The sequence below is a fragment of the Abramis brama genome, assembly GCF_963993115.1.
Source record: "Abramis brama genome assembly, chromosome: 5".
Classification (NCBI taxonomy): Eukaryota; Metazoa; Chordata; class Actinopteri; order Cypriniformes; family Leuciscidae; genus Abramis; species Abramis brama.
Genome location: NC_139967.1, coordinates 2,227,238 through 2,252,244, shown reverse-complemented (window position 1 = coordinate 2,252,244; position 25,007 = coordinate 2,227,238). Strand labels below are relative to the sequence as shown.

Genomic DNA, 25,007 nt, shown 5'->3' with positions numbered 1-25,007 from the left:
ATTATGTGACACTGAAGACACACTCATACACTCACTCATACATCACAGGAATAAATGACACTTTACTAGGCTGTATATTCACAGTTATTTTAAATCATAACAATATTACTGATTCTACTGTATTCTTGCTCAAATAAATGCAGCTTGAGCGATGAAGCCTTAGATTTACTCCATGATCAATGATCTCAAATCTATCAGCAGCAACACTATAAACAGCGTTCTTCTAATAAAAGAGCTTTAAAATGTTCTCAGACACTCAGTCTCGTCGCCCGTGTATCCAGCGAGTGTGTGTGTGTGAAGGTTTTCTCCTCTTGTCTTGCAGAAGTTGGCGGCGGAGTGTCAGAGCGCGGGATACACTGGCACCCTGATCCCGTATAAGTGTGATCTGTGCAACGAGGACGAGATTCTGTCCATGTTCTCCGCCATTAAGACGCTGCATCAGGGAGTGGACGTGTGTATTAACAACGCTGGTCTGGCTCACAACGAACCTCTGCTCAGCGGAAGCACTGAAGGATGGAGGAACATGATCGATGTGAGTATCATTACTACTGACGTCTGAAGCCTCAGGAGAGACTGATCTGGAGACTTGCAGTATTACAATTACAAAACAGTAATGGATTGAATGTGTTTAAAAAAAAGAGAAGCTACATATGTACATTAGTACACATTAAATGGATCAGAAGTGACAGTAAAGACATTTATAATATCATGGTTTCCACAAAAATATGAACTGTTTTCAACGATGATGATAATCATAAATGTTTCTTGAGCAGCAAATCATCATTTTAGAATGATTTCTGAAGGATCTTGTGACACTCAAGACTGTAGTACACACACACACACTCACACACACACACACACTCTTACATATTAATTAGAATAGTGCTGCTTTTATCCATTACTTCTGCTCGCCTCTTCCACTTTAAACCTCATCCTTCCCTCGGGTCATTTTGACCTGAAACATTTAAATGTTAAACAAAAATGTAAATATTGAGGGTTCATCAGAGGGGTCCAAGACCCTTAGGACTTTTGTCGCACTTGAACCACGAATACGCACACATTTATTTTTATTTTTTTTAATGGATTCGAGGAGTTAACAAATCCTTCACTCGCGGGTCATTTTGACCCCCTTAGGAATGAATGGGATGCGAGGAATGCTTCAGTACACATAGAAAAACCTCAAAATGCTCAAAATTCAAACTAAAAATGCTAAATCTTTACCCAATAATGATTTTATAATGTCCACATGTGTATCTGAATGCATACTGAAGATAACTGACTTTAGGACCCAGAGGAACAGCTCATTTACTCCATATAGAGATATAAGGACATCTAGAGTCATGAAATATCATGTTATATTATTATTTTTCAACACGAGGTCGGCAAAGACACTCAATATAGGATATTTAGAGCTGAATTAAAAGAGTTATGCATGAAATTGTGAGTTATTTTGAATTTAAGTTCAGTGTGAGGAATATGTGCTGAAATTACTATTTGTTTATTATTTATTGATCGAATCTAGTAATTTAAAGGTAAATAAAAAAAATGAAAAAATTCTTTAAAAAAATTGCATTAAAAAAATAGAAAAAATATTATCAAGATGAAATTAAATAAGCTTTCTGGATTAAAAAAAAAAAAAGTATAATTTTAAGGCTTCGGGTCATTTTGACCCGCGAGGGAAAGATGTGTGTATAAAGTGCGAGGGAAGGATGAAGGTAAACACTTCAGCGAGTGCAGTTAAATGGATGAATGTGGGCACTTAAAAAACACTTCATTTAATTGTTTACTGCAGTTCTGTTCTTACTCAAAACCGCAGTATGAGCGACAGATGCATTACAGGAGCAATCCCGCAGCGCAGAGAGGGAAACGCATGGCTCGAGGTCAAGGGTCGAGTCCCAGGTCAACCATGAATTGATTACAAGCATTGGAAGTCACTTTGGATAAAAGCATCTGCCAAATGCACACAGTGAGAGTGAAGACTGTAGTCCGGTCCAGGAAAGATCAAGGAGAAATTAATTGCCAGTGTGCCATTTTTTATTTCTTTTTGCTTATGTGGAAGATAATGCATTGCATTCTGAGCGAGTTTGCATTGATAATCATTCATTCATTAAAATATGTGCCATAGTCTTTTCATTTCTCCTTTCTCATTAACCCATTTTTCCCCTTATCTAGTTATCAACTTTTTTTCTTCATTTTTTTTTTTTTTTAATGAATTCTTGAATTCACACACATTAATTTTAAGATTAAGACTTGCATTGCATTTCAAGGCATTTTATCAGTTCATGCATTCTCTCTGGGAATCGAACCCAAGACTGTGGCGTCGCTACTAGAGCCACGCTTTACCGTTTGAGCTTCAGGAATGATATTGGGGTAGAATATGACCTGGATGTCACGTGATCTGGATCTTTATCATCCACTCATTCACCATGTGCAGGTAAACGTGCTCGCTCTGGCCATCTGCACGCGTGAGGCCTACCAGTCCATGAAGGAGAGGAATGTGGACGACGGACACATCATCAACATCAACAGGTACTGCACTCCTCAAACTCCTCAGACTGTGTGGAAAAACATCTCCACTTCATTCAACTGTAGAAAAATGAAGCCAAGTAGTGATCGTGAGGCGGAGCCATGGCATCAAGGTCCCGCCCACAATCCTCATTCGCAAGCACAGCTGTCAATCATGACGTTACACCCCAGTGTTCATAGCATCAAACAACGAACTAAAACCAAACGTATTTAGAAAACAAACACTTAAACATACGTCTGTGTGATAAGAACTACCTATAACTAAATTATTTGAAGTGTAATTTAATTTTTTAGTTTGGCTCACATCCCATTGGATTTCATGGAGAGGGCGGGGTTTATGACATACACTGCAACCGGCCACTAGGGGGCGATCGAGACGCTTTAGCTTCACTTTCAGGATGCATTTTTGAGCCCTTTAACACACAAGTCCATCCATCCATCCATCCATCTTCTTCCGCTTATCCGGGGCCGGGTCGCGGGGGCAGCAGTCTAAGCAGAGATCCCCAGACTTCCCTCTCCCTAGACACTTCCTCCAGCTCTTCTGGGGGGACACCGAGGGGTTCCCAGGCCAGCCGGGAGACATAGTCTCTCCAGCGTGTCCTAGGTCTTCCCCGGGGTCTCCTCCCAGTGGGACGCGCCCGGAACACCTTCCCGGGAAGGCGTCCAGGAGGCATCCGGAACAGATGCCCGAGCCACCTCAGCTGACCCCTCTCGAGGTGGAGGAGCAGCGGCTCTACTCTGAGCTCCTCCCGAGTGACCGAGCTTCTCACCCTATCTCTAAGGGATCGCCCAGCCACCCTGCGGAGAAAGCTCATTTCGGCCGCCTGTATCCGGGATCTTGTCCTTTCGGTCATGACCCAAAGCTCATGACTATATGTGAGTAGGAACGTAGATTGACCGGTAAATCGAGAGCTTCGCCTTGCGGCTCAGCTCTTTCTTTACCACGACAGACCGGTACATCGACCGCATTACTGCAGAAGCTGCACCGATCCGTCTGTCAATCTCCCGTTCCATCCTTCCCTCACTCGTGAACAAAACCCCAAGATACTTAAACTCCTCCACTTGAGGCAGGAACTCTCCACCAACCTGAAGTGGGCAAGCCACCCTTTTCCGACTGAGGACCATGGCCTCGGATTTGGAGGTGCTGATTCTCATCCCAGCCGCTTCACACTCGGCTGCAAACCGTCCCAGTGCATGCTGAAGGTCCTGGCTTGATGAGGCCAACACGACAACATCATCCGCAAAGAGCAGAGACGAAATCGTGTTGTCACCAAACCTGACACCCTCCGGCCCCTGGCTGCGCCTAGAAATTCTGTCCATAAAAATTATGAACAGAACCGGCGACAAAGGGCAGCCCTGCCGGAGTCCAACATGCACCGGGAACAAGTCTGACTTACTGCTGGCAATACGAACCAAGCTCCTGCTTCGGTCGTACAGGGACCGGACAGCCCTTAGCAAAGGGCCCCGGACCCCATACTCCCGGAGCACCCTCCACAGGCTGCCACGAGGGACACAGTCGAATGCCTTCTCCAAATCCACAAAGCACATGTGGACTGGTTGGGCAAACTCCCATGAACCCTCTAGCACCCTGTAGAGGGTATAGAGCTGGTCCAGTGTTCCACGGCCTGGACGAAAACCACACTGTTCCTCCTGAATCCGAGGTTCTACTATCGGCCGGATTCTCCTCTCCAGTACCCTGGCATAGACTTTCCCAGGGAGGCTGAGAAGTGTGATCCCCCTGTAGTTGGAACACACCCTCCGGTCCCCCTTCTTAAAAAGAGGGACCACCACCCCGGTCTGCCATCCCAGAGGCACTGTCCCCGACTGCCACGCGATGCTGCAGAGGCGTGTCAGCCAAGACAGCCCCACAACATCCAGAGACTTGAGGTACTCAGGGCGGATCTCATCCACCCCCGGTGCCTTGCCACCGAGGAGTTTCTTGACTACCTCTGTGACTTCAGCTTGGGTGATGGACGAGTCCACCTCTGAGCCCTCAGCCTCTGCTTCCTCAATGGAAGACGTGACAGCGGGATTGAGGAGATCCTCGAAGTATTCCTTCCACCGTCCAATGACATCCCCAGTTGAGGTCAACAGCTCCCCACCTCTACTGTAAACAGCGTTGGTAGGGCACTGCTTCCCCCTCCTGAGGCGCCGGACGGTTTGCCAGAATCTCTTCGAGGCCAGCCGATAGTCCTTCTCCATGGCCTCACCGAACTCCTCCCAGGCCCGAGTTTTTGCCTCCACAACCACCCGGGCTGCAGTCCGCTTGGCCTGCCGGTACCCGTCAGCTGCCTCAGGAGTCCCACAAGCCAACCAGGCCCGATAGGACTCCTTCTTCAGCTTGACGGCATCCCTTACTTCCGGTGTCCACCACCGGGTTCGGGGATTGCCGCCTCGACAGGCACCGGAGACCTTACGGCCACAGCTCCGAGTGGCCGCTTCGACAATGGAGGTGGAGAACATGGTCCACTCGGACTCAATATCTCCAGCCTCCCTCGGGATCCGGTCGAAGCTCCGCCGGAGGTGGGAGTTGAAGATCTCTCTGACAGGAGACTCGGCCAAACGTTCCCAGCAGACCCTCACAGTACGCTTGGGTCTGCCGAGTCTGTCCAGCTTCCTCCCCCGCCATCGGATCCAACTCACCACCAGGTGGTGATCAGTTGACAGCTCCGCCCCTCTCTTCACCCGAGTGTCCAAGACATAAGGCCGGAGGTCAGATGAAACGACTACAAAGTCGATCATCGACCTACGGCCTAGGGTGTCCTGGTGCCACGTGTACTGATGGACACCCTTATGCTTGAACATGGTGTTCGTTATGGACAAGCTGTAACTAGCACAGAAATCCAATAACTGAACACCACTCGGGTTCAGATCAGGGGGGCCGTTCCTCCCAATCACGCCACTCCAGGTATCACTGTCGCTGCCCACGTGGGCGTTGAAGTCCCCCAGTAAAACGACGGAGTCCCCAGTCGGAGCACTTTCCAGCACCCCTCCCAGAGACTCCAAGAAGGCCAGGTACTCTGCACTGCCGTTTGGCCCGTAGGCACAAACGACAGTGAGAGACCTATCCCCGACCTGAAGGCGCAGGGAAGCGACCCTCTCGTTCACCGGGGTAAACTCAAACACATGGCAGCTGAGCTGGGGGGCTATAAGCAAACCCACACCAGCTCGCCGCCTCTCACCATGGGCAACTCCAGAGTGGTGAAGAGTCCATCCTCTCTCTCGTGTGGTTCCAGAGCCCAAGCTGTGCGTAGAGGTGATCCCGACTATCGCTAGTCGGAACCTCTCAACCTCACGCACAATCTCAGGCTCCTTCCCCGCCAGCGAGGTGACATTCCACGTCCCTAGAGCTAGTTTCCGTGTCCAGGGATCGGGCTGTCGAGGCCCCCGCCTTCGACTGCCGCCCGATTCTCTAAGCACCGGCCCCTTACGGTCCCTCCTGTAGGTGGTGAGCCCACGGGAAGGCGGCCCCACGTCGCTCCTTCGGGCTGAGCCCGGCCGGACCCCGTGGGGGTAGGCCCGGCCACCAGGCGCTCACATACGAGCCCCAACCCCAGGCCTGGCTCCAGGGTGGGGCCCCGGCTGCGCCATACCGGGCGACGTCACGGTCCTTGGAATAAATTTCTTCATAAGGGGGGATCTGAACCGCTCTTAGTCTGACCCGTCGCCTAGGACCTGTTTGCCTTGGGAGACCCTACCAGGGGCATATAGCCCCGGACAACATAGCTCCTAGGGTCATTCGGGTACTCAAACCCCTCCACCACGTTAAGGTGGCAGTTCAAGGAGGGGTCATGTCACCTTTATTTATATAGCGCTTTTTACAATACAGATTGTCAAAAATGATAACACACAATGAAATGATAACACACACACACACACACACCCCTGAGGCTGTTGTTCATCTCTCTGGCAGTATGGGAGGTCACAGGATGGTGCCCAGCGCTGACGAACACTTTTACTGCGCCACCAAATACGCTGTGACCGCGATGACAGAAGGATTGAGGCAGGAGCTACGGGAGGCCAAAACACACATACGAGCCACGGTGAGCACACACACACACACTCTCACATTCCACACACGCAAACCGGGTCTTGACCCTCAAATAGGCCTTGAAAGGGCTCTCAGAAAGTGAGGAATGGCCAAAACGTCCTCACTTTACTCTCTTTGTCCTCACTCTGATGGTCTAAAACTCAAACCGGTCCACACACTTCAAGTCAGCTTTATTTCTATAGCGCTTTATACGATACAGATCGATTCAAAGCAGCTTTACAGAAAATAATGAAAAAGATGTACTAGTTCACACTCACAAACACACACACACACACACACACACACACACAAAGATAGTTATACGAGTACACACACTCATACACACACACTCATAGTCATACACACAGACACACTCACACTCACACATACATACACTCTGGACACACACACACACTTACACACTCACTCACACACACTCACTTGCTCGTACACACACACACTCAGACACTGACACAGTCACTTGCTTGTACACACATACATTTACACACACACACTCATACACACACACTCACACACACAAAGATAGTTATACAAGTACAGACACTCACACACACACTCATACATGCACACACACACACACACACACAAAGATAGTTATACAAGTACACACACTCACACACACACTCATATACACACACACACACTTATACAAACACTCATACACACACACTCATAGTCATACACACAGACACACTCACAATCACACATACATACACTGGACATTCACACACACACTTACACACTCACACACACACACACTTACACACTCACTCACACACACTCACTTGCTCGTACACACACACACTCAGACACTGACACAGTCACTTGCTCGTACACACATACATTTACACACACACACTCATACACACACACTCACACACAAAAAGATAGTTATACAAGTACAGACACTCACACAAACACTCATACATGCACACACACACACTCATATACACACACACACACAAAGATAATTATACAAGTACAGACACTCACTCACACACACACTCATACATACACACACACACACTTATACAAACACACTCACACACACTCACTTACTCATACACACACACACTCAGACAATGATACAGTCACTTGCTCGTACACACACACACACGCACTCAGACTCAGACACTGACAGTCACTTGCTCGTACACACATACATTCACTCACTCACTCACACACACACACACACACACACACTCAGACTCAGACACTGACACAGTCACTTGCTCGTACACACATACATTTACACACTCACACACACACACACACGCATACACACACATACACACATGCTGGTATGCATAATTTAGATCATGGTCTCCCAAACAAAAAAGCTAATAATTAATTAAATACTAAAAAAGGAAAATTACGACAAAGATGAAATATTTTTAAAATGACAAACTTGTTTTTAAAAGATGAAATGTTTTAAGTCAATCACAGCAATATTTATAAACCTTGTCCTTTCCCTAGAGTATATCACCTGGAATAGTGGAAACTGAGTTTGCCTTCCGGCATCACAACAGCGATCCAGAGCGAGCTGCGGGTGTGTATGAGAGTATAAAGGTAAAGAGATGGCGTGTGTGTGTGTGTGTGTGTGTGTGTGTCTCTTCATACGTGTCCAGATGAGTCACTGCATCACGGGTGTTTGTCTTCTACAGTGTCTGAAAGCAGAAGACATCGCCAGTGCCGTCACATACGTCCTGAGCGCGCCTGCTCATGTTCAAGTGAGTCCACAGTAAATATATACAATACCTGCAGTTATTTGATCAAAATACAGTAAAAATTGTGAAATATTATTCCAATGTAAATCATCTGTTTTCTGTGTGAATATATAGTAAAGTGTAATTTATTCCTGTGATCAAAGCTGAATTTTCAGCATCATTACTCCAGTCTTCAGTGTCACATGATCCTTCAGAAATCACTCTAATATGATGATTTGATGCTCAAGAAACATTTATGATTATTATCAATGATGAAAAAACATTTTTTCAGGATTCTTTGATGAACAGAGAGCTCAAAAGAACAGCGTTTATTTGAAATAGAATCTTTTGTATCATCTTAAATGCTCTTATTTTCAAAAGTATTCATTTCTTTTAAAAAAACAACAACAATATTTTGAATTGTACTTTATAACAGTTTCCACCAAAAAAAATATATTGAGCAGCAAAAACAAAACATTAAAAAAACTCAAACCGCTAGTTTATATACATGCATTCACAAATTGTGGATCCATGATTTGTGTGGGTGATAATTTAAATAAAATCACGTATATGCAAATAGTTAATAAACTATGCCATGATTTTTTTTTTTGTGCAGCACATTAAAATTACTAGTTTGCTTGTGTTAAAACTGTGGTTAACACTTTAGTTTAGGGTCCAAATCTCACTATTAATAGCTGCTTATTATCATGCATATTTCTAGGAGTAATACTTCTAAAGCACATATAAATGCCTTATTCTGCTTGATCATATTCTACATCCCTTAATCCTACAATGCCTAACCTTAACAACGACCTTACTAACTATTAATAAGCAGTAATTATGAGTTTATTGGGCGAACGTCGTAGTTAATAGTGAGAATTGGACCCTAATTTAAAGTGTGACCAAACTGTAATCCAGATGGATGGAAATATAACATGCAATTCAAATGCATAAATCCTAATTGTATGCTGAACTATTTTTTGAGTGAATATCCTGTTCAGACAGACAAATCAAATCAGAGCCTCATCATCACTCATGATCGATATTCTCTCAGCTCTGCAAAGATATTGCATTCGTCAAATGTAATAAAGGCGTTGCTCTGTGTTCCCTCAGATCGGTGACGTGCAGATGCGGCCGGTGGAGCAAGTGTCGTAGGAACGGGAACGGGAACTGGCGAGACCTGCTGGACAGAACATGCACAACACCTCGTTTTTAAAGAACTGATTGAAGGGAATTGGTTTGGGTTTGCAGATCACCGGATCACATCTGAGAACGTGACGCGCGCGCGTTCGGGAGCGAGCCGGAGAGCGCGATTACCTCAGATTAAATGTACAGATGCACACGATCTGCCGCTGCTGGCTCATACAAGGGGAAACTTTCAGCCTTTTAATGCGGGAAACTGGAACAAAAGATGAAAAAGTGTTTCTGTTTGACACTGTCATCTGTGAACGCTCATACAGAGATGAGTATGCCATGAATTGCACATCATTTTGCTCTTTTTTTAATTTTATTTTTAGGTCATATTGCATATCTGTTAGTTTGAGAGTGTGTGGCGATTGTTGCTCGGTGCGGGTGAGGTGATGTTAATTACTTTATTAATTTTAGTCATACTTGAATTGTATGTAGATGTGGTTCTCATACCGTATTTACCGTGGATTGTATACCGTGCGTTCCTTTGAAGCGGCGAGGCTCGAGCTTTTATGAAATGAAATCAAGCGCATGATTTTCATATTTAAGGTAGAAGCCCGTTTGATTGCAGTCACACTCCGAATCAGGAACCCGATCAATGTTGGTTTTTACACTGTAGGTATGACACTGGCTTTGAGTATGGAAACACTGTAGTGAACACTTGAAAATAAATAATACTTGATATAATCTATTCTTACTGACTGAACATGATGATTATGGATAAATTCCTTTTCCTTTTCACTGTTTGTCACCTCAACGTCTCAAAAAAATCCAAAACTTGATCTTTTCGGTTGAACTCTTTTATATTTGGGAAATAGCCTTAATTTAACTATTCGAAGTTTAAATCAAATATGAAATAAATCAAATTCTCAGGAAACCTGTCCAGTTCTCATTTGCATGAAGATTAAGGACATTTATTTCTGACATTATTTCATGGAAAGAACGTTTTCCCCTAATTCTAATGACCATAATCCATTAGTATTTATTAATCATGGTACTATTTGTGTTGCTTTTATGCATATTTTATGTTTTGAAAAAAAAAAAATCATTAAATTGTTTTTAAATTTTTAATACAATTACAAAATACTGTAATGTAATATTTAAATTCTGAAGTATCTGAAGAAAATAATTTAATCAAGGTAAGTTTTCTATTAATCGCTTAATGTCCGTAATTGACATTAAAAAATAATGTCACAAGGAAAAATTGTTATTAAATAATTTTCTTTTGTTTTTAGGGTGAAATGTAACCTGGACATGTTTCTGTGAGATTCGCTCACTTTAATCTTATAAATTTACTATAGGGTGGAAACAATCAAGTCTTAATCTGAAGGTATTTTGAAACGTCCCTCTGTTATAATGTATAAATCCACATGAACTCTTGCCAATGTTAACGGTATTTGGTTTGTATATTTTTAGCATGGGTTAATTATGAATTTGCATGAATGTCAGCTTTTAACTCTTATAAAAACTGGAGATGTACAAAATAAGGAACTTTTACTGTAAAGGGCCGGTGGTTGAACACACTGAGGTTAAAGTTCAGCGCCTGGACCCTGAAGAGGAAGGCTTTATCTCATGTTGGACTGTCCTTCAATCATCACGCCCAGAACGGTTACAAAACACCTGATAATGACAATAAAAACACAATGGGCACAAATGACTCTCACGTTCTTTTTCTTGCCTTGGTCTGAGTTTGAGATCTTTAATTTGAATGATGTCAACATGACATTTTTTGCACTGTTGTGTAATGCACATACAGTAAACCTTAAAAGACAAGTGCTTATTTTTCTTTTCAAAATTTTAATGTGGATAAGTTTCATAAAAAAGGAACATTTCCAACAAAAAGCTGAGAAAATGGCGTTTTTGTCTGGACATTCAGAACGATGATCAAAACGTACAGTTGCAGTGTTTTTCTCTCTTCCTGGGTTCCACATTTCATTATGCAATTTTTGATTGATATGCTGTTTAATATTTGATGATTGTGTTATTTTAAATGTGCATCAGCAATCTGCTAATGCTTATTTCTATACTCTCTGTCTTTTCAGGAGATTCAGTTCTAGGTACAAAATAGTTTGTTTCTGTCATAGTTGAGATAAATATACTTGTTAAAGCATTTCGGCTAATATCTCAGACAGATCTTCACTGATCCGGTCAATAATCCTCAGGCACGTTGACTGGATTTGATCAGTCTGGTTTCCAGCAGTCTGGTTGTAGTCCAGTATAGCAGATCATAAGTTAGTCTGGATTGGTGTTTTATTATCCGAGCTGATGATGGCGATGTTGGGGATCACCTCCATGATGGCTCCTTTCTGCTGGTAATACGGGCTCTCGGAGTCCTCGTCCAGAGAAAACGGTGTGACCGACTTTTTTAGTTTCTGAAACGAGAAAAGCACAAATCTGTATCTTCACCGATCCAGTGCTGATCATTTCACATATTTTCCAACATTGCACTGGAATGAAATGATCTCGGATTTACTTTGACATTATTATAATACTAGCAATTTATGAAATGAGTGAAAATTGTTTAAAAGTAAACATTGATTTAAACATAACATTTTGAAGTAGAAAGACTGAAATAGTATTTTCTTGTAAAATGTACTCTAGTAGGCTAATCTATCTTTAAAAAATATATATTTTTTTTACTGGATAGGCCGAAATATTCTTAAACTTTTAACTTCAAACTTACCTTTCAACATTTTCAACACTTGATCACAAGAAGTGACAGTAAAGACATCTATAATGTTACAAAAGATTATATTTCAAATAAAAGCTGTCCTTTTGAACTTTCTATTCATCAAAGAATCATGAAAAATAAAATGTATCACAGTGTCCACAAACATATGAACCGTTTCCAACATTCACTGTAAAAAAAAAAATCTGTTAAATTTACAGTAAAAAACTGGCAGTTGTGGTTACCAGAAGTTTACCGTAAAAAATACGGTAGCAGCATTTTAGGTTTTACAGATGTAACTTAAAATTTACAGTAATAAACCGTATTTAATTATCTGATATAATGTTAATTTACCGACTTATTAAAGTATTAATATCTGTTTTGTACCATTGTAATACACTGACAATCAACAATCACAGCAGTAATGAGTCACATGATCAATCAAAGCAGTTCTTCCACAAGAAAGTTAATTCTAATATAAATATATATATATATACACACCGGTATAGAAGCTGCACAGTTTCATTGACACAAACATTAAACAACCATCATGGTAACACACATGAAATTTTAAAAATACAATAAACATTAATTTAACAACATTAAATAACATAAAACCCTAATGTACATAACTGATTAGAACAAACTAAGAAAACTATGACGAAACAATGACAAAAATACATCAAATGTGAAGTGTCACGCAGGGAATTGTGGGAATGTCAATTTACGGTTTTTCACTGTAAATTATACAATGACTTGTTCGTTTTCACTTCCAAAAACTACATTTAACGGTATTTTACAGTAAAATTACATTAAATGTACCATTAGATCTATCACAGTTATTTACCGTATATAGTACGGAAACTTTCTGTTAACCAATTAACAGTTTTTCACTGTAGCATTTTTACAGTCTTTTACTGTTAAAATCAATCATTTTTAATCATAAATGTTTTTTGAGCATCAAATCATCATATTAGAGTGATTTCTGAAGGATCATGTGACACTGAAGACTGGAGTAATGATGCTGAAAATTCAGCTTTGATCACAGGAATAAATTACACTTTACTATATATTCACATAGAAGACAGCTATTTTAAATTCTAATAATATTTCACAATTTGTACTGTATTTTTGATCAAATAAATGCAGCCATGGTGAGCAGAAGAGACGTCTTTTGAAAAACATTAAAAAATCTTTCCAACCCCAAACTTTTAAATAAATGGCTCCAGCCAATGACCCATTGGAAGCCCAAACGGAGAGTGGGTCCAGTACCTGAGCGAAGGATCCGGGCAGAACCCAGAGTGTGTGAACGGCTGCTAGAGGAATCCAGATGATGGACGCTAGAGCGATGAGCCAGCCGACAGCCTGAGCCCACGGCGGGTACACGTAATCCTCGTATCGAGCCGGTTTAAACTGGATCACGGAGAACACCAGGATCACCTGGACACACACAAATCCCTCTCAGTCCCAACACCAATCCACCTATCACTGAGTCAGTCACTGAGGTTGCACTCACGGTTATCAGAACAGGACAGATCACCCACCAGCAGACCCTGAAGAAAATGTTGGGTCTTTTTCCCGTCATCTCTATTAAATTACTGGACAGACGATTCACACCTATTAAAACAGAGCTCAGGTTAACCAAGAAATTGCAATTTTACAATTTTGTTTCATGCTTGTTTTATTAACAAATTTTTTATTTTTATTTTTTTTACATTGTGAATAAAGAATCAGATGTTTCTCTCTCACCGTAGAGCCAACAAACACCAATCACTTCAAAAAATGCCAGGAACATGATGGACACGATCGCTGTGTAATGATCCATCAGCTGGAACACGTAGATCCCGACCTGAAGCAGAAGACCATGAGACGTCCATTAACTTCATCAGACACACTTCATCTGAACTTCACAATACAGACATAACTGCATCTGCAATCGTTTTATATTAAATATAGTTGAAATGGGATCATAATGAATGCATTATTAAAGTAATGCATTAAAAATGAATTTAAATATTATTTATTAAAGATTTTGTGAGCATATTGCATAGTTGTGCTTGGCATCAATTTGTTTTATTTGTGATTTGCCGACATAACCATAGAGAACCATAACATAACTGGTTATGTTGTAGCCAATGTTTGCTTTTTCCAGTCAGTTTTTTTTCTATGCATTCTTTTGCATAGTAAAATAAATCCTGTAGCTGTTGTTACCAAATATTTTCCCCAAATAATGTTGTCAGATTCAAGTTTTGTTCTTCCCTCATATTTAATATATATATATGAAGAGTTCAGATGCAAAAGCCTCTAAGTGCCATCTAAAATTTTCTTCTAGAATGATCATTTTTATTTTTATCATCATTTTTATCATCGTATATATAAGTTAAGTAATTTCACTTAAATGACAATTAATAGGTAATTTGCATTGCCATTTAAGTGAAATTACTGAACTTATATATACGATGATAAAAATGATGATAAAAATAAAAATGATCATTCTAGAAGAAAATTTTAGATGGCACTTAGAGGCTTTTGCATCTAAACTCTTCATATATATATATATATATATATATATATATATATATATATATATATATACACACACCCTCCATCACTTTTGTTCACTAGTGTATATACAAACACTTAATATCATTGCATTAGACAATACAATTTAAATGCAAGTGTCATTTATTTAAAATAAATCGTTAACAGTAAATCACTGCAAAGGTATTTCTAACTTCTTTTTACTTCTAAGCAAAGAACGAAAAGTATATCAGGTCTTGAATCACATTCAGTCTCTTGTGTTACGTGAGCATGAGTGTGTGAAGTGTCGCTAATAACAAGAGTTTCTCAATTCTACATACAGCACCTTTAATGTTAGTATAAAAGCTAAAAGTAAAGTAAAGTAAAAGTGATCATGTAACCTGCATGACATTAGGGATGCCCATGAGGAACGCCGCACCGCAGACTATGAGCACAACAAACTCCTTGCGTTTGAGGTGTTTCAGGATGGGTTTACTGTAACTGTCCAACAGACTGGTCACCATCACCTCCACCATGGCAAACTACAGAACACCAACACAACAACACCAGGTAAAGTTTAACAGTGTGTTTCTGACAAATGATTCCAACAGCATTCCTCCTGCAAACAATCATGCATGTGTCGCTAATGTTTTATCATGAACAGAGTGAATGAACAGCTCACATTTATAAATCACAGATGGAACAGTCTTCAGTCGTGATATAATCCTAAAGAAGACATGGCTTCATTTCACTCCAAAATACATATAAATTAGGGATGCATTATGGATATAAATTTTGGCCGATACCGATAACCGATAATTCTTTATATCTGAAAGCCGATAACTGATATATTGGCCGATAAATCTAAATCCAAATTTTCATGCAATTTTTGAGAGCCTGATTACAAAAAAAGTCTCACAATTAAAATCCATGTCCCACGCACACAATTATAATGATGTTTCATAATAATTGTATAGCTTATATGACAAACTTGTGTTGCATTTAACTGTATTTTCCTTTTTTGAAGTGATTTCAATCATATTTCAAGCACTTCAAATCCATCATGTTGAACAGTGCGCATCTGAAGAGTCTCAGCTGAAGGAAATAATACAGTATTTATCAACTTTAATATATCGGACAAATTTTCTTATCGGGCCGATAACGATAACATTAAAAATGATCATATATCGGCCGATACCGATATGGTGGCAGATATATCGTGCATCACTAATATAAATAATATTTTGCATAAAAAAAAAGATTTGTTCTTCTTTTGATCAAGGTTGAATACAGAATGACCTGGTTATGTTTTACAAATGTTTTGTGAGATTCACCCTCAAATGATCTCACAAGCAATGTTTAATCATCTATTTACAGTATAATAGGAGCAACTACTGCTGGAAATCACAAGTAGCATTAAAGAAAATGAAAGCAGATCATGTGAACTCGTCTCTTGTTATGCATTAACACTTTTAGTGTTTATGAATATAATAAAAGTTCATTGTAAGAACATCATCATGTTAGCATTATATAATGCCACATTAACCAGGTGTGTGTTAGTTAAAGAGTGTCGTCATGATACCTGACTGTCGAGGCCGAGGCAGAGTAACATGAAGAAGAAGAGAACGGCCCACAGAGGAGCGACAGGCATCGTCACAAAGGCTTGTGGGTAAACCACGAACACCAGACCTGGACCTGCATGGAGAATAATCATCATTCATCAATGCTATTCAAGTTATTTAGTTGCAAACATTATAAAAGTAAAGGAATCAACACTGAAATAACCCACCGTCCACTGCGATCTCACTGACTGGCACGTTCTGAAGATGAGACATGTAGCCAAACGCGGAAAAGATGACAAATCCAGCGAAGATACTAGTCAAGGAATTTGAGATGGAAATGGCCAGAGTGTCTCTACAGTGACGGGAATAAAAAAGGACGAATATGAGATTAAATCACTGTTAATGAATATCTTCTCTCCGCTCATTGAGCCCTGATGATATAACATTAAATACATGGCAGTATAAATTAATGAGAGCTATAAATGAATTATCACAGTGATCTTTGCTCTGGAGCGATATAGACAAATACAACTAGATTTTATATGACTTTCAGGAAAGTAGATTAGAGATGGTGTGTATGCAACAAGACACACAGGATTTAAAGTGGAGATGATAATAACACAGGTTGATCTTCTCGTACTTGAGGACATTGTTGTTGAAGTTGTTGTAGCTGGACATGGCCATCAGCGAGCCGAAGCCGATCCCGATAGAGTTAAAGATCTGAGCCGCCGCATTAATCCATACCTAAACACACACACATTACACAATGTTAATATGAAACACAGTCAAACATAATGTGGAACTGAATGACAACAAGCACAGCATTGTCTGTAGATCTACACACACATACAGTAGCTTTCCTTTCTCAATCATTCTCATCTTTACCATCATTAGGTTTTTAATTAGGGCTGCCAAATTTAACGTTAAAGGTCAGCTTAACGTAGGCATAAAGGTATGTCGTTTTTTTGTTTTCTTCAGAATTAAAGAAAATTAAATGAGTCGATACATCATCAATATCTCTTTCAAAGCATGTTTTTGTCTTACCCTGATTTACTACGGTAAGCCTGTGATAAGTATTTATATAAAACCTGTAAGGATGGTTTTCGCGGGAAATTACATACTCGTCCGTGTCTGTCTCGTCATATCCGTAAAGTAAAGTTGTGTGTGTGTGTGTGTCTGTGGCAAAGGTTAAGAAAGGTTGACATGGAGCCGCTAAATCTCAAATCTCAACCACTAGAGGGCCAAAAGTTATAACCTTTAATTTATGGTATTAATGCAGTTAATGACAATACATAAGTACACTGTAAAAAAGATTCTTACTTGCCATTTTTGTCTTGTTTTCCATTACAAATATAAAAATAAATAAATAAAGATATATTTACTGAAGAAGCAAAATGAAAAATGTCTCCAAATTAAGTGAGTTCTGCTTAAAAGAAGAACACTTTTCTGCCAATGGGGTCAGAAATTTTTTCTCCTTTGAATTAAGTTTCTTTTTCTGACCTCATTGGTAGATAATTGTTCTTGTTTTAAGCATAAAGTCACTTAATTTTTTTATACATTTTTCATAGAACAAGACTTCTTAAGACTTTCTTGAGTAAATGTATAATATGTAAAATAAGTCTCTGATGTCCCCAGAGTGTGTGTGTGAAGTTTTAGCTCAAAATACCCCACAGATATTTTTATATAGCATGTTAAAATCATCCGTTTTTGTGTCTGTCCCTTTAAATGCAAATGAGCTGCTGCTCCCGGCACAGGGGGCGGAGCTTCAAGAGCTTGTGTCCTTTTACCTCACACACACATGCACTGAAAATTTCAAAAACTTTTAGCCTTTTATGTTCAAACCGGAGTCAGACAATGATGGAGAGACTCAAGAAGAAGAGACAACATGTAGAAGCAACAGGACATTTCTGAATGGTTAGTTGATGAATTTATGAAGCTGATGTGTAGTTATCTTCTAGTCATTGATTGGCATATTCTGTCATGTTAATCTATAAATCGTGTTCAGGGGGCGGGGTTTATGTAAATTCTAGGGTTTGTGATGTCACTAACCCGGGAGGAATGTGGTGTAGTCTCTACCAGCCGTTTGTTGTAGTCCTTAAAAAGCGATTTCTTTAAAAGCAAATATCTCCCTTTGCTTTGAACTTTGAGCGTTGTAACTTTGCAGATGTTGTTTATGCTCAAACAGCAACATTACACACTAACTAAAGTTTGAAAAGTGAAATCATAATCAACCACCCCTTTAACAAAACAAACAAAAAAAGTATTTTAATGATAAATGATTGTAATGTATCATCAGCCCTATCTGTGATGTATCCCGCACCTCCACATTAAGGAGCTTGTCCCACTCGGGAATGATGAAGAATCGGATGCCGTCTATGGCTCCCGGCAGCTGCACGTTATTGATCAGCAGAGCCAGAAGAATCACGTATGGAAACAGAGCGGTGAAGTACACAACCTGTGACGAACAAGTGTAAAGATCAACTTACAAACATGTACATGGAAAATCTGGAGGAAAATACAGATAAAAGGATAGTAATTGAGGATAAGGTAGGACAGTATAAGGTGAGTTTAATTTTCATTAAAATAATATAATGCAGTGCATGACTATGATTGATGTATTTTCCATCTGTTCATGTCTTGCTGAATTTGCAGTAATGCATGGTATTTAGGAGATGGTAACATGATAATACCATGGTGTTCTTTGAAACACCTTGGGGGAAAAAACACATAAATGGGTAAATAAAAAATAAACTAAAAATTAAATATGATTAAAAAAATATATTTAATTTTGCATAAACATTTTACACATTGATAAGTGAACTTTTTTTTCCTCAATTGTTTATCACTTTGTATTTAATTTTATTTTACAGCCTAATCTAGAAGTTTATTTTATGTACGATTTATTTGTGTTTATGTGCTTTTTATTTATTTCTTTGAATGATCTGTCAATACCAGAAAAACTTTCAATTAGAAAAAAAAGATCTGCAGAAAACATGAAATCAGTATGTGAATGTGACCTGTGTTGTAAAGTAACTTTTAAAAGTAATTGCGTTACTCCCTATAAAAAAGTAACTAATTGTGTTACTTAGTTACTTTTTGTGGAAAGTAATGCGTTAATGTGTTACATTACTTTTTCTCACCTGGGCTGGGCTTTTTTGTTTGTTTTTTAATAACAAAAAAAATCTTTTTTTAGCAAATTTAAAGGCCCTTTCACGCTAAAAGTGAAATGAATAAGCCTCAGGCTGAAGCTAATGCAGATTGACACCTGTACAGTAGAGGGCGCTGCTCAAACAAACCGTTAAGTTAAGTTAAGTTAAGTAAAAAAAAAAAAAAAAAAAGAGACACAAATGTGATGTTAATCTGAAGTCAATCATGGTTGAATTGGATCATCAAAGGTCAGCAGCAAAGACGTTGTTTAATAAAGTGACATTAAATAAAGTATATTTGCGATATTTAACATATTTAATTATTGCAGGTTTGCGTAATATTCTAATTGTGCATTTCACTGAGGACAAGAGAGCTGTCAGTCAATAAAAGAGAAAACAAAGTAACTTGCTGAAGGGTTAATTTGCTGCAAAAGTAAAAAAAATTGTTGTAAATTTATAAGTAATGCATTACTTTACTAGTTACCTGAAAAAGTAATCTGATTACATAACTCGCGTAACTTGTAATGCATTACCCCCATCAGCATGATGATGACTGTTGTGTTCTCCGTCTGTTTATTCTCACCTTCCCGGTGGATTTGACCCCTTTAAAGATGCAGAGGTAGACGAGGATCCAGGCCAGCAGAAGCAGGAGGAAGAGCTCCCATCTCAAGACACCCGTCTCCTCCACGCCACTGGTCCTCTCCAGCACCTTAAAACTGACACACACACACACACACACAGCAGTCAACATCAGAACACTTCACTGACCAATCAAGCAAGGCCTTAAGCATGTATCGAGCAGTTTTTGTTGTACAAAATGTGTGTATATTTTAAAATATGCACACCTTCACTCTTAATCATATACTCAATATGCCAAAACATCACATTCAGTTATGAATTACATGAAATTTGACAAAAAAAGAAGCACTCTTCTGCATACTTTCAAAAAGTGCACTTATTATGGAAATAATATACTTTTAAATAATATGCTTAAGTGCAAACTGAATGTTTTGTTTTTGGACACTTATTTGCTGTTAAATGAAAATGTATTAAAATTAACATTAAATAATATTTAATGCAATTAGCTGAAGTTCTGACCCACTTCAGTAAGATGTTATATGATTATGTCTATTGTCTTTAAAATATGGTTAAAGTGTACTGCAGAATATACTGGTAAACTAAAATATATTTTGTCAATTCTATGACACGTTTAAAAAAACACACACATTTTGATCTTATATCTATAATTTAATATCCTAATGTCACATTTAGGACATGTATTAATGTATTAAAAAATGTATTAACTTTTAATGTAATCTCAAAAATAATCTCTTCATATGTTATTCAACACATCCAGTTACACACACATGTACTTGTACTTTTTAAAGCACAACAAAAGATTATTAAAACATAATCATTTAAAATATACTTTAAAGTAAAACTTTTAATTTGACATTATTAAAAAGTGCACTTCTTAAAGTGTGAAAGTGACTCTGAAGTTGTGGCCTTAAATTTCATTAATATTACATTAATTGCAAGTACAGATTTTTTATAAATACTCTAATAAAATTTGAGTGCACATTCATTGCAGTTAAGCACACTTTTCACAAGCGGTTGAGTCGTTTGCATCACTAGATATTGTTGGACGTTTAGCATTTCTATTGTAAAACATTAGTTAAAATGTTTCAATATTTAGCTACTTCCAGTAATCTGTCTTACCAGTAGACACTCTTTCACCCATGAAACTATAGTATCACTATATTGAATTCATGCACGGCTTGGTAAAGCCCCGCCTCCTTTGATTTGATTGGTCACCTCAATCATTTTGATATGATGAGAGCTGTTAGTCCACTGAGGCTGACCATCTAAATATCGAACTTTTAAAGTCCCCCTGTGGTGAAAATCCAGCTTTTAATGTTGTTTATGTGTCTATGTGGTGTATTTAATATGCTTTAAGACAAACCATGTGTAAATTCATAAGTCGACAGCATTGCTGAGTATTTCCTCCTTAAAACTGCAGTGAACCAAAGACAGTCTCAAAAACACGCTTTGAAATCGCTGGTGTTTCTGACGTCACAAACTACCTTGTAACCAATCAGATCAACGTGTGATCGTCAACCAGTGGATCTCTGAGCTGAGTGAGTGAGTGGAGGCGGGTCTCATTTGCATATTCATAGAACCGCGCATACTACATGAGGCAAGGGTGTCGAGTTACATTCAAGCTATTTTAAGACATAAAGATGTTTTTTTCAAGGAAAAAAACGTTTAAATATGTAATTTTGGTGAGTTTTAAGGGATTAAATGATTGACTTCCATCATTTTAACAACAAACAGAGCAGTGCATAATGGAGAGCAGCATCAAAAATATTAATATTGGGGGAACAGTTGGCAGTAGCTGCTTTGAAACAGTCTGTATTGCATAAAGTGCCATATAGATAAAGGTACCTTGACTTGATTTTTGTCTATGGTGGTTAAATGATTAAGTTAAGAAGAAGAGGGATGAACACACTTGAAGAACTGCTGGCTGGCGGTGGAGGACGCGGAGCTGTTGCTCGCCCGGTCGGAGCAGTTTGCCGTGTTCCACGTGTTATTGCAGTTTTCCCAGAGCAGCTCGCTTCGAAACGAGCTGAACATGTAGTACAGCGCCCATGTGATGATTATATTATAGTATGTGCACATGATGAAAGAGATGGCCACCGTTGCCATGCCAACACCTGGATAGATTGATTACAGGTTACTGACCTTTAGTCGGAACTGAATCATATATTCTCATATCAGTGAGTGACAGTTATGTCTGTATTGATCTGAGTCTGAAGGACTTGTTTGTTAAAACATTTCCATGGTGTTGTGCATTAACATATCTCAGGGATTTTAATGTCATGATCATGCATGCTGTGACCTTTCAGCAGGGGACAGGCTTTGGCGAGGGCCAGTACGGGTCCCCTTCGCAGGTACTGGCCCAGTGTCAGTTCCATGTGCAGTAGTGGGATCCCCAACACCACCAGCATGAGCAGGTACGGCACCAGGAACGCACCTGAGGACGACAGGAACCACAACAACACTTCACTGAGGAGGTGATAACAGCCAGTTCAGTTCAGTTCAGTTCAGTTCAGTCCAGTCCAGTCCAGTCCAGTTCAGTTCAGTCCAGTCCAGTTCAGTTCAGTTCAGTTCAGTTCAGTTCAGTCCAGTCCAGTCCAGTCCAGTCCAGTCCAGTTCAGTCCAGTCCAGTCTAGTTCAGTTCAGTTCAGTCCAGTCCAGTCTAGTCCAGTCCAGTTCAGTTCAGTTCAGTTCAGTTCAGTTTAGTCCAGTCCAGGGCAGGCCAGTCCAGTCCAGTCCAGCCCAGCCCAGCCCAGGTCAGTTCAGTTCAGTTCAGTTCAGTTCAGTTCAGCCCAGTCCAGTCCAGTCCAGTCCAGTCCAGTCCAGTCCAGTCCATTTCAGTTCAGTCCAGTCCAGTCCAGTTCAGTTCAGTTCAGTTTAGTCCAGTCCAGTCCAGTCCAGTCCAGTCCAGTTTAGTCCAGTTCAGTCCAGTCCAGTCCAGTCCATTTCATTTCAGTCCAGTCCAGTCCAGTCCAGTTCAGTTCAGTTCAGCCCAGTCCAGTCCAGTCCAGTCCAGTTCAGTCCATTTCATTTCATTTCATTTCAGTCCAGTCCAGTCCAGTTCAGTTCAGTTCAGTTCAGTTCAGTTCAGTTCAGTTCAGTTTAGTCCAGTCCAGTCCAGTTCAGTTCAGTTCAGTCCAGTCCAGTTCAGTTCAGTTCAGTTCAGTCCAGTCCACTTCACTTCACTTCAGTTCAATTCAGTTAAGTTAAGTCCAGTCCAGTCCAGTCCAGTCCAGTCCATTTCATTTCATTTCATTTCATTTCAGTTCAGTCCAGTCCAGTCCAGTCCAGTCCAGTTCAGTTCAGTTTAGTCCAGTCCAGTCCAGTCCAGTCCACTTCACTTCACTTCACTTCACTTCACTTCACTTCACTTCACTTCACTTCACTTCAGTTAAGTCCAGTCCAGTCCAGTTCAGTCCAGTCCATTTCATTTCATTTCATTTCAGTCCAGTCCAGTCCAGTCCAGTCCAGTTCAGTTCAGTTCAGTTTAGTCCAGTCCAGTCCAGTCCACTTCACTTCACTTCAGTTCAGTTCAGTTCAGTTCAGTTCAGTTCAGTTCAGTTCAGTTCAGTTCAGTTAAGTCCAGTCCAGTCCAGGGCAGGCCAGTCCAGTCCAGTCCAGTCCAGTTCAGTTCAGTTCAGTTCAGCCATATCATAACAGAAGCTTGTCAAACCTATCAGATGGTGATATAGAAAAACTTCTAAAATATAATTATATACGTATAATTATATATGTTATATATATATTTGGATTTATATATTCAGGCATATATATATATACACACACACACACACACACACACACACTCACACATATATATATATATATTTCCTGTTTGGCCCTTCATAAATAGGCCTATATAAAAAGGAAATCTGAATATATATACAGAATATATAAATGTAAATCCAAATATATAGTTATGAATATATAAATGATTAAAACTGAACCAGTGTATATATATATATACACACATTTTTAGATTACATTAGATAACACTAGTTACACGTAAGCATTATAGCAATATAAAGGTGTTCAGTGTGATCTGAGAGGAATTGCAGTGTCATGGTTGATCTTACACACCATTCCCGTTACAGATAAACTCATTCATCAACACTGTGGATGTGTGGTCATTCTAACGTTTACAGTCTGAAAGGTGAAGGTGAAACGGTTGAATAACAAACTCAGCTGTCATATAGACATGTGCATTGCTTCATAATGCCAGTGTTTCCACACCAAAGGGCCACTAATAATGTGTATTGATTAATTGGTAGACGTCCAAAGTGCCATGAGGAGAAACATGGGACAGCTTATGCTGGTCAGTTGTTTGGTTCTCTTTGTAAGTGATGATAAGCATTAGATAAGTTGTGCACTGCGAAAAATGCTTTCTTACTTAGTAATTGTGTCTTGTTTCCAGTCCAAATATCTAAAGATTCTTAAATCAAGATGCATTTACTACATGAGTAAAATGCCATAAGATATTATGTCTTCAAATTTAAGTGAGTTGTTGCTTAAAAAAGCTAAATGATCTGCTAACGGGGTCAGAAAAATAATCTTGTTTCTGTTTGAATTAACATAATTTTTCTGACCCCATTGGCTTTTTTTTAAAGCAACAACTCTCTTAATTTTGATTGATTTCCCCAGAAAACAAGACATAATATCGTATGGCATTTTACTCATCTAATAAATGCATCTTGATTTGAGAATTTTTAGATATTTGGACTGCAAATATTTTTTTAAAGCATTTTCCGCAGTGCGTGTCTCACCTCCACCGCTCCTATAGCACAGGTACGGGAATCTCCAGATGTTTCCCAGTCCCACCGCACACCCGATCCCAGCCAGAGTGAACTCGATCTGCCTGCTCCATGTGGGTCTGCCGGCCTCCTCGTCCACAGCCATGCTTATTCACAGGGATACAGGTGTGTGTGTGTGTGTGTGTGTGTGTGTGTGAAAGCAGACTGAGATTACAGGAGAGAGTCGTGGTGTAATGATTGTTGAGGTGCTGTAATGATTAGCTGGGAGGCGTGGGACAGGGACAAACCACTG

General features: G+C 39.7%; 2 protein-coding genes across 3 annotated transcripts in view; one reads left to right on the top strand and one right to left on the bottom strand.

Moving 5' to 3' along the window:
- dhrs11a (dehydrogenase/reductase 11a) overlaps positions 1 to 11,125 on the top strand; it is a 32,875-nt gene extending 21,750 nt beyond the window's left edge. Inside the window, exons 2-7 of the mRNA XM_084114005.1 lie at positions 323 to 532; positions 2,435 to 2,529; positions 6,440 to 6,569; positions 8,054 to 8,146; positions 8,242 to 8,307; positions 9,397 to 11,125. Of these exons, the coding sequence (XP_083970131.1) occupies positions 323 to 532; positions 2,435 to 2,529; positions 6,440 to 6,569; positions 8,054 to 8,146; positions 8,242 to 8,307; positions 9,397 to 9,438 (636 nt within the window). The 3' untranslated portion in view covers positions 9,439 to 11,125. The remainder of the gene's footprint in view (positions 1 to 322; positions 533 to 2,434; positions 2,530 to 6,439; positions 6,570 to 8,053; positions 8,147 to 8,241; positions 8,308 to 9,396) is intronic.
- Positions 11,126 to 11,147: 22 nt separating this feature from the next.
- Positions 11,148 to 24,921, bottom strand: LOC311082847 (sodium- and chloride-dependent GABA transporter ine). 2 transcript variants are annotated; one of them, XM_084114003.1, is made up of 13 exons: positions 24,728 to 24,921; positions 22,267 to 22,401; positions 21,877 to 22,081; positions 19,951 to 20,083; positions 18,542 to 18,676; positions 16,862 to 16,965; positions 16,449 to 16,573; positions 16,242 to 16,354; positions 15,061 to 15,201; positions 13,889 to 13,988; positions 13,656 to 13,756; positions 13,412 to 13,579; positions 11,148 to 11,843 (listed from the first exon to the last, which is right to left on the bottom strand). In XM_084114003.1, the coding sequence occupies exons 1-13, from the start codon at positions 24,858 to 24,860 to the stop codon at positions 11,697 to 11,699; spliced, it is 1,740 nt and encodes a 579-aa protein (XP_083970129.1). In that variant the 5' UTR covers positions 24,861 to 24,921; the 3' UTR covers positions 11,148 to 11,696. The 2 variants fall into 2 exon arrangements, with proteins under 2 accessions (XP_083970129.1, XP_083970130.1); XM_084114004.1 differs by lacking the exon at positions 11,148 to 11,843 and having other exon boundaries at positions 13,443 to 13,579; positions 13,684 to 13,756; positions 24,728 to 24,899.
- Positions 24,922 to 25,007: the final 86 nt, after the last annotated feature.